This window comes from Manduca sexta, unplaced genomic scaffold (genome assembly GCF_014839805.1).
Source record: "Manduca sexta isolate Smith_Timp_Sample1 unplaced genomic scaffold, JHU_Msex_v1.0 HiC_scaffold_3640, whole genome shotgun sequence".
Taxonomy (NCBI): Eukaryota; Metazoa; Arthropoda; class Insecta; order Lepidoptera; family Sphingidae; genus Manduca; species Manduca sexta.
Window position 1 is genome coordinate 1889 of NW_023594731.1, and position 10593 is coordinate 12481.

The window sequence follows — 10593 nt, forward strand, 5'->3', positions numbered from 1 at the left end:
GTAGAATGAAGACTATACTGTATTATAGTTGCAACAATGGCTGACATGACAGGCAAAATGCTATGGATCCCCGGTTTCAGGGGGCACCTATAGAGTAAGTAATATACTACGTAGGGGCACCAAAAAATTGTAAGAAGGTCGCCGGCAAGGATTTACGTTCCATAAGGATATTCGCGGCGTTTATCTCCAGGCGACTTTGTTGTAAGCAGTTCTATAACTAACTATACTTTTTAAAGTCTGGTTATATTACTAATTATTAGTATTCATTGAATTTATATTTTCCATATATAATATGATTCTCTTTGATTTAGACGTTTAAATAAATTTAGAAAGGTACTAAAAAGGGGTAAAATAAAAGCACAATTCATTGACAGTAATTTAATCTCTAAATATATAAAACAATCTGATTTTACGTATATTTACAAAAAATGATTTCAATTCGTAATATATTTTTATAAATGTATAATTTTCATTTTATAAATTCCGAATAATATAAAAGACAATATTCCATTTACGAAATACATCTTATTCCTATGGCACAGAGTGGACTCGAAAACAAAATTATTAAATCAGACAAAACAAAGTATACATGTGTTAATCGGTGAAAATTGGCAGTATGTTCTCTCCATTCAGTTTATACTTAAAACAAAAAGCATATACTTAATTAAAAATTAAAATTAGGCACATACTAGAACTACAACTAATATGAAATTAAACAAGTTTAACAATTCTCTTACACGATAAAATATTTTTCACTTCTATGTGTGATAAAAACATTGCAAACATTCATCTCGGGCGATTAACTTCGAGAACTTAATATATAACTTAACTACATGTTTAATTCTAACGAGATTTAAGTTAAAGAAAAGTAATTGCATTCGTTGATGTCATATGAAATTATATTTTGCTGATTGTACTTAAAGTGTACGGGTGTTTGTAATAGAGGATATCATAATTTAAACAGAAATAAATAGTTAGTAAAAGCAGGAATAAGGAAATTATATAAGTAGTAATTATTCGAGTGTATTTAGTAGGTGGTACCCAAAAACGCTGGGTCCATATGCACCTTACATAATTTCTTGCAGAAAAACAATAATATATTCTTTATAGATGTCAATATGCCCAATGTTAGTAATTGTGACAAAAGGCAGTGTTTAAATGATATAATATTATTGAAAATCAAAATATTGTAATGATTTCTATGTATACGCGAATGTTAATTGAAATAAAAAACTATTTTGCAGATTTATAATTGCAGATTATTAATTTTATAATTTTCTCCCGACGTTTCGAAGACTGCAGCCTTCGTGGTCACGGGGCGGACCACCCGCAAAATAGTTTTATTCCAATATCAAAATATTGTCTTATTATTTTCTTTTGATTTCCAACAATACTACATGAAGTCAATTATAGAAACAATGAAACATTGTGATGGATTTTATCATGTCAAAATGAGCTCCACGAACAAAATTATACTTAGTTATTTGGTTTTCATCGCAACGGCAATAATGTTAAATCTTTGATAAAGAAAATCATTTTCTTATTCACTAACTGAGTATATAATTTTGATCATTACACTAAACAACCCCCTCGTACTCTAATTATTATTGAGAAAATGTTCATAAATGAAAATAAAATACCATGCCGAATAATACGTGACGCTGAATTATCATAGATATACCATATGCCAATTTTCTTCTTTATATAATTTTAATATAAAAATATTTTCATAATTGAGACAGATGCAGGGGCCCTGTTTAAGCACCAAAATGTATTATTTTAAAAGGTTTCCAATAGAAAACTGTTGTAATTGCGAAAATTCTTGCAGTTTGCATTGGAATGTCGACAGAGGGTGTAGAGGAAGTATCTACCTACGACTGGGTCATGTTCGTCGACAATCGTAATGATGTTGGATTACGAAATTGTTTTTTAATTCACCATCGTAGAGCGATGGCGCATTTGCGAAATTGCACTCTTCAGTTTTCAGTAGGACGCCCTATCGATTTTATTTTGTATCTATTTTCTATCCATCCATTTGTAATCTATTTTGTGAAGATTACTTTTATTGTTCAGTTAAAATAACTTACACAAAATGATATCTTTATTTTTTCTAAAACGTTGCAATTTTCAAAATATTAGTTGGTTTTACGATAGTATATAGATTGATGTAAGAAACAAATTTTCCTTGCTATTACAAAAGGTAATATAGTTAAAATTTTAATTCAACAAACTTACAATAATTAAGAACTACGTGTGAACTACAGGAGATCTTTACATCTGCCTCAACTATGTTTTGTTCATAAATTCTATAAAAATCTAATTTACAACCGCACTAACATATTATGTACACGTAGGTAAACACATACCTACATACAAATAACACGGTAGGTATACATACTCACTTCACTATATTATGTAGTATATTTTAATCTAAGTCACATCGTTACATCACCAGGATTCCAAGTAAATTGTTCAATTAGATATAGCAGTAATTACTATTATATTTGACACGATTTAAACATAACCAGTATGTATAGACAAAAGGAAGAATGTTCATTTTGTGCTCGCAGTAAAAAAAACAACTTTGGTTGAAATGAGAAATTCGCGTGGAATCCTTTTATTATGTCCCTAACCATTCCGACCCTGCATTCATTCGAGTGATTTCTAAAAGACTGTTCTACTGAAAGTAAAAAACATCTTTACGGGAATGTTTGTGTGAAAAACTGAATATTGATAAATTATATATTTGGTCACAGTCGTAATACAGAAATGCTTTTTACGTAGGCAGTATTCAATCATCGCACAACTCATCCAATTCGGGAAATCACTCCTCAACCGCGCTCTCAACTTAAAAAATTAGCCTAGTTTGACGTCATCGAAAGCCGTTAGTAAGTCGCTTGTTCCTTGGAGCATGTCCGTGTCCGGCCAGAAGTCGGACGTGGTCAGCGGCACGTTCGAATCCAGGAGCATTTCTGTCTGCATCGGGAACCCCGGGCTGGGTTGCATCTTGGTCGTGAGGTACGGGTCGCAGCCCTGGATCACGCCCGCCGGCGACATCAACCTCCCTGGACTGTACACTTGGTACTTACCCATCGGGGACAACGATGGCGAAGAAGAATACGGACTCATCATGCGGTCTCTCTGAGCAGGACTCATGGCGGGACTGTTGTAACTGCTCGGGCTGGGCGGCAGCGAATACATCGGACTGCCGATACTCAGGCTTAAAGGAGACATCGGGCTGGCCATGCTTGTGCGTATGACTTGATTGATAGGCGTGTTGGTGCGCGATATTTGATTATTTATGGTCGGAACGATGTTTATAACAGGTATCTGGATACTGTTTCTGTTCATGGCTTGGCCCCCTAATGCCTGTGCATTTTGTATCATCTGGTAATTGGTGTGCATATTATGTTGACTCTGGGGTGACGGTTGTGGCGTATCCTGTAAGCACAGACGAAGAAAATTAGCAAATGAAGTACCCAGACTTGTTAGACATAAATTATGCGATCGTCCAGCGTTACATCTAAGGTTTTTGCCGCTAGCAAAAAGGCGCACGTCGGATGAGTAAAATATAGAGTATAAGCTTTGACCTTACCACTGAAAACATAAATTTCAAAGGAGTTATCGTCTCTATTTCTACGCAATATCTGCGTCAGACTATAATAAAGCGTTATGAATGTTGTATAGAGTAATAAGATTGATTGAAGAATATTTAACGGTACAAGCGTCTCTCAACATTCGTGTATTCATTGACACACTTACGTATTTAAGGTCTGTGGTTGCAGTCGTGTTTAGTATTCATTAAGGCGCTATGCGATTCAATAAGTATGTCCACGGTCGCTTTATTTGTGCATTGTATGATCGACGGGTTGCGTAATACTGATTTCCCTCCACAAAACCTTCAAACTGGTCGTAATTAAACATTGATACTTTTCAAGTAGTTAATTATTCATGCTGTGAAATAGGCGTCTTTAAATTTGTAACGTTCTGGCTATTGTAAACTGGGGTCTCAAGAGATAAAACGTAAGCTTTTCAGACTGTCACTTAACTTTTCATTCCACTAATAAAAAAAATACTTTAGTGTATAACAAATTTTTCCTTTTATAAAATTATGTTTAGTGGATTTTTTTTTTACTTTGGTTTATAGCGCATCAAAACTAATTATATTGAAATGGGGGTTGTGCACCACCAGATGCCAGTTGGTGCAATGCGGCTCGCCTGCTGCGGCCTTGTGGGTGATCGATAAAAATTTCAAATTAACCTACTGCTTTGCGACAGCTCCTTGCCTGCATGCATATTGCATAGTAATGGTAATTGTTATTTTTTCAAACATGATTTTAAAAGTCGTTCAAACTTTTCAATATCCTTTGATAAATGATATGAGACTTGTAAAAAAATATGGGAACAATAAAACTGGTAATTTTCAGGGTTCATGTTAAGAGTAACTTCTTAATTACAAGATAAATCTTCATATAATTAATGTAATTATGTGTTGTCTGTTGCTTAGACCAAGCATGTATGTAACGCTAATCTCCATGTTCTTCCAAAATACGTGCTATTTGTACCTCTACGAGACAGTTGTCATGGAGGTATAATTTCGCAAAGCTTTATATTCATAGATGAAATAATAAAACAGTAATAATGGGAACTAAAATGAAAATTGTAATTCTACATGATGTGTAAGAAGTTAAGTCTGTAGAAGCAGGCTATACACAATCGCGGTATGTAAATTGAATAGCAATAAGTTATTTGAAGGAACGTAAATTTATCACTTCACACATATCAACAAAGAGCATAATATAAGATCATTTCGCGTTTTATATTTAAAAAGCTTTTTTACCTTCATCTCTTTACGAGGTAATGCATGCCTGGGAATGTAAGATATGAACATGCACTTTCATGTTATACCTTTATTTTGTTGTTAAAATATGTGCGAGTTAAATGAGTCTTGTGTTTAATTTTTTTGATTATTAAAGTGACCGAGTTCCGAAATTAGCACTTATAAAATTAATATCCTACAGTAAATGCCTACGTGCACTGCTATACCGCATGATTACTCAGTATGAGGAAAAAGGTCACATTATATTTATTCGCGGTAATGGAAAATAAACACTACATGTGCTAATTTTATTGACACCTTTTTGTCTAGATTTGTTTGCAGTTTCTGGTTCATTGGCTTATAGTCTTTTCTAGTTTTATATTTGTATTATCAATGCAAACACGAAACATCGTTTCACACGAGGATAAGCATTCTGTTAAGGATAAAGATTTCGTAGAAAATTTAAAAACTTAAGATACTGCTTTATGTACAATTTAGAGATAACAAGAATAACAACATTAAATATAACAAGTATTTAGATCTCATGTCACAGGATGGCGAGCGCAGTGGAATACCAAACAATACTTTGTAATACAAGGTGTTGGATGATGTTTATACTGTTTTTGGGCGGTCGTATCGCTGACCATCAGGCGAACGGCGAGATCGTCTCGTCATTCAAAGCAATATAATAAACTTATTTTTTTTACATAAGCTACAGAAACATTTTTACATAAATTTTCCAATCTAATACGTAACATGAAAACAACGTTTCTTTGCCGAGATCCCTACGGAGAAAACAGACAACCTCGCAAATTACTTACAAACACTGAACATGTTTTATCATCTCAAGAAAAATACACAAAAGCCAAAACAAAACGAATGTCTTTGCATAAAAGTTGTCGTAATATTTTTGTTATACAAAACTAGCTAACTAGATTCAAAAATCGCTCGTGACTCCGTTTGGGAATACAAGAGGCACTGTGTACTTTTTGGAATAAAGTAAAAATTAGGAAGTAAATAATATTTATTCCTCACTTTTTATTATATTATGGTCTAACTATGTGCCAAAATTAATTATTAATTAAAGGAAAAAACGTACCCCTTTTAAAACACATTGCGCGCACGGAGAAGTATATTTGGTATAATTAAAGTTCATATAGAAAAGGAGCACAGAAAAATAATTTCTAATATGGTAGATTTTTTTAGAGATCTGCCCACGTCTTTAGAATATATCACTACGATTCTACGATCAATTTATAAGACCAAATATTTTATTCACTTTGCTCGATTTATGAATAATGGCTGCTTTTTCAATCGTCAAATAAAATAAATTATGACGTGACTGATTATAAAAGAGACATATTAACCAAATCATACACACAACTGTAATTTTAATTCGTTGTATTGTATTTTATTTAAAATAAAATTACCTAATGATGGAAAAGCGGCCCTAAATAAAAATAATTAAATTAATAATCCTTAAATACGTTTACATGGAAGGAACTTAAGAGTTTTTAGGGGCTTCACGTTATGAAATCTTAATGCTCGGATGACTTATTATTCAGAACCCGGGCATTCAATCATAAAAAAATGCTACTTTCAGAATATTATTAAAACATGAAGGTAATAAAAAACAAGATTTCACATCATAAAATTAATCTTAACTTAAGTTTCATCGCGCCCTACTCAGCAGTGTTTATGCCGATGTTAAAAGTGCGTGCAAATACCACACCTCGACAAATATATTTGATCTAAGAATCCGTCTCAAGGCTGGCTGGGATCGTTTATAACGGAGTTAAGTTAGGACTAAACTAGGGCTGCGAAACATCTCACTGCAAAAGTAGAACGCCTAAGCCATCTTGGGTTTACGTGTTCTATTTTTCTCTAGGACTTTTTTAAGAACATAACCATATCTGTAGACGCGGCCTAATTTCTGAGAGAAATATTTGACACATTTTTACTCCAAATTATGTCTCTTTATTTTCGTGTCATGGCAGCCCTAAACAACCGTGTATTGTTATTTAAATACAAGACTTTAGGACAGTTAAAGTCAGTTGAGCCCGTCGCATAACGTACGCAGTTATTCCTCACAATACCGTAGACGCAATAAAAGCGAAACAGAAAGGAAATAAGATGGTCGGGACAAATTCCATGTCAGTGGCCTTTTTATGCCAGCGATATCTGAGGGAGGCCATGACGCTTCGAGGGACGGCTTAAAAGGATTTCTCGTCTGCTTATTGACCTTAGTCTTGCAACAATTTCGCCTCTATTCACTATTCAGATACTTCGAACTAACTGATCATATTTTATAAGAAATTTTGAATGAATTGTGTGAATAATAAGGTTATTTATACGTCTGAGAATAAGTACTATTTCTCTATCAATCTGTTTCAAGACAAGTGATTCTATATATGAACAAAGAACAGAATTTATCGAAATATTATTACATAAAATTCGCGAGGCAAGAAAATCGATTACATTAATTATTCCGACAGTGCTACAGAAACTTTACGTTCTGATAATATCGTGATGAAAATAACTTCACCGATTGCGTAATGTGTAATCTGTTGTTTTTTACCTCGAAATTAAATCAACGATACGCGAAAACAATCAAAACTTGTGACCTTTTAAATTAATTTGGGTTCCATTACGTTTTATTACTTCTTAATAAGGTCAGACTTATGTATTCTATTTCATAGTGACTATATTTTCCTGTTTGAATTTAATGGGTCTTAGATTTTAATGTAATTCTTGGTTTACATTCTAGATAAATATTGCACATGAGCACGATGAAGATCATAATCTAGTTATATAAAATTTCATTACAGACATCGGATATTAAAAACTAGCTCTAATGAGATTACTCCGATATTCACCCTGAAAATTCATATTGCAGAATTTTTGTCGAAGCATTTTCAGCACAAATTAGATTTCATATATAAATGCAGAAAATAAAATTATAATGTGTTTTCGCTTGTAAAATGTCAAAGCCGATACTCATAGGATTTGGGAATAAGGAAAGGTCAATAAAATCAGCAAAGTGCACCTTTTACCAACACTATTTTTTTCATTTTATTAAATGTCTCTTTGTCAACTTCACAATATTTATTTCTCTCCAGAAAAATAAATAATTATATAACATTTCTCTAGTTCACATCGTCATCACTTAAACGCTATAAGTTATTAAAACAACGATGATAAGTTAAAATATTTATATACGCTCGACGTCTTTAATTTAGAATACTCATATGCGATGACGAGTCAAGCACACTATGACGTACACACTACTTTACAATGCAACGCAGCTGCTTAAGTTAATATTCTCAACTTGTGACAACTCCCTAAAGTTTTGTGTAAAGATCTCAAAATATAATGTGTATACGTAACGAACATAAAACCGTATACAACACAACTTCGCTGTAAGTTGTACTCTGTGTCATTTGGCAGTGGGAACGGCAAACACGCGGGCCAACCATCGTGCTGTTCGTCGTACGCGTCGGCTACACTCCGTGTAAAACGTCTAAAATCAACTAGCACTATTTCAATGTAAAAGATAACATTAGACCTAGTTAACATTAACTAAGCGTAGAATTACAGTAACTAATAAATAGCGATAACCTCTGAGAACAAGGTAAAATAAAACTACTAATATTGACTCGGTTCGAGCTACGAACATAAGACGGAGGCGCGGCGCGTCCCGGCCTTGGGGACGTTCGGTAACTACATTAACCTAGGAACGATTCATTGTTCATCACATAACCACCACGATATGCGCACGTTTAACTTAAGCACTAAACTCAACGCTCGACTGCTTACAAATTTACACAGTTACAATAAAAACACGGGTTTACCCGCACATCACCTAAAACTAATTCTGGTTAACGCCCTCGGGCGAAGCACGAGATTGCAAGTCTGTGGAAGATTAACTACGCTAACCGGTCCTCGCGCCGAGCCCCTACGACTACACGCCTGACGGTCGAATTGCCTTTACAGACTTTAATCTGGCTCGTATCATTTATTGTCTCGTGGGACTTGCTGATTAGAGTAATAAGATGCGACTTCAGTCAGACACTGGTATGTATACGGTTAATATCACATGTATCGACGGCACTGTGTTTAAATTTAATTCGTACAAATTCCGACCAGAGTAAAGTGCTGCGTAGCTCGGAACTAGCTAGAGGCAATTATCGTTTGAACACTGGACGCGCATTATCACAGTTTATGAGTCTGAGTGTGGTCGCACGGCGCGCCTCAGGCCTTCGCTTTGTGGCGCGGCCTGCACTGCACCATGCAGATATAGCCGGCGTCCACGTCGCACCCGCTCACCAGCAGATTCATGAGGACGCTCGACGAGGGCTTGCTACTCGCTCTAGCCGGCGCCGGGGACGGGCTGCGCTTAGCACGCTTCGCGCACGGCTCCTGCTCTTGCTTCAATACTCTTTTCACACCCGTATCCCAAGACGCAACGCTTCTGCTCGGTATGAGACCTAAAACAATACAATTTGATATAACATACATTCTAATTCAAAACGTATATATTCATGTTTGCATTGAAAAGTTACCTTGATCTGAATATATATTGGTAATGAGATCCTGTGGCGGCGGGCCTGTGGTCGACGCAGTGAGCAAGCGCTGTAGCGCCGGTGCTGGGGAGGCATTGTGTGTCTCCGTGGGCTGGGGGCGAGCCAGACTGACGCTGTCGGGCAGCGCGCCCCACATCACCGCCGGCTCCAGCACCGGCAGCTCGTCGCTCGTCGGTATGAACGGCGAGTTTCCATCGTCAATATCATTATCCGACCTCGTGCCGTCAAACGCGTCCAACGACAGTTCTGTTAATAACGATGATTGTTCACATGACGATTCATTCTCCTGAAAAATATCAATCATCGATTATAATAAATGACAACAAAATCCTTACACAAATATTTCAATCGAACAAAATGAATTATCACCTGAGGTTCGGGCGAAGATAATAACAACGAATCAGGAGTTAGAGAGTCTACCGGTGACGCATTAGCCAATTCATCACCCAAAAGGCTACAGTAATTGTCGCTTAGTATAAAATCATCGAACATGTCAAACGGGCTGTTCTCCAGAGGGATACAAGCGTCACCAGCCGTAGGTGCCAAATGGGTCAGATCTTCCGGCTCGTCTTTAAGCACTGAAAGAAAACAAAACCATCATAAACAGTGCTGCGTCAACGAAATCAATAAAAAACACAATAAAGCAACATCGGATACCTAAGCTGTGGTTCGAGAGCCACTCACTTGTAAGTCCCTCCTCGTCTTGGGAGAACATGAGAAAGCCTTTATTCATTTCTTTCTTTCGCGGTGCGAAAATGAGCTCTGTGACGGGTATAGGTCGCTCGTCGTCGGAGGGTACGGCGGCGACTATTGCGCCGTTGGCAGGCGGCGCGACAGGCGCACAGAGCGGCGCGGGCGCGGGTACGGGTGCAGTCACTGCCACCGGGGCTTCAGATCGGCGTGCTGCACTTGGTGTGCTGCGAACACCTCATCTTTGCACTCGATACCGCTGTGAACAAAAACTTGTAATTTCGATGCCCACAGGGCAGACCTAATTAATTGCTATGAACTACTTATTAAATGTCACGGTCTACCGCCTTTATGAGCTGTGCGTGCGTAATACAAGTGCCCGAGTGTAGAAATGATAATTGAAACTGCATGGTTATTAGTACAGAAAGTATCATAGTTTATAGTGCTAATCGGTTTTGTATACACGCGACTGTGTAGGAAGTGTCAATAGCATAAGTACAC

At 36.3% G+C, this 10593-nt stretch overlaps 1 protein-coding gene across 1 annotated transcript; it reads right to left on the bottom strand.

Annotated features, from left to right (window-relative positions):
• Positions 1–363: 363 nt before the first annotated feature.
• Positions 364–10351, bottom strand: LOC115452992 (the record flags this gene model as incomplete). The annotated part of the gene is given in 6 exon segments (XM_037446788.1): positions 364–3441; positions 9146–9306; positions 9382–9688; positions 9772–9980; positions 10087–10287; positions 10290–10351. Coding segments are annotated over 6 exon segments (1525 nt in total), but the record flags the coding sequence as incomplete, so codon positions are not given.
• Between the last annotated feature and the right edge of the window lie 242 nt (positions 10352–10593).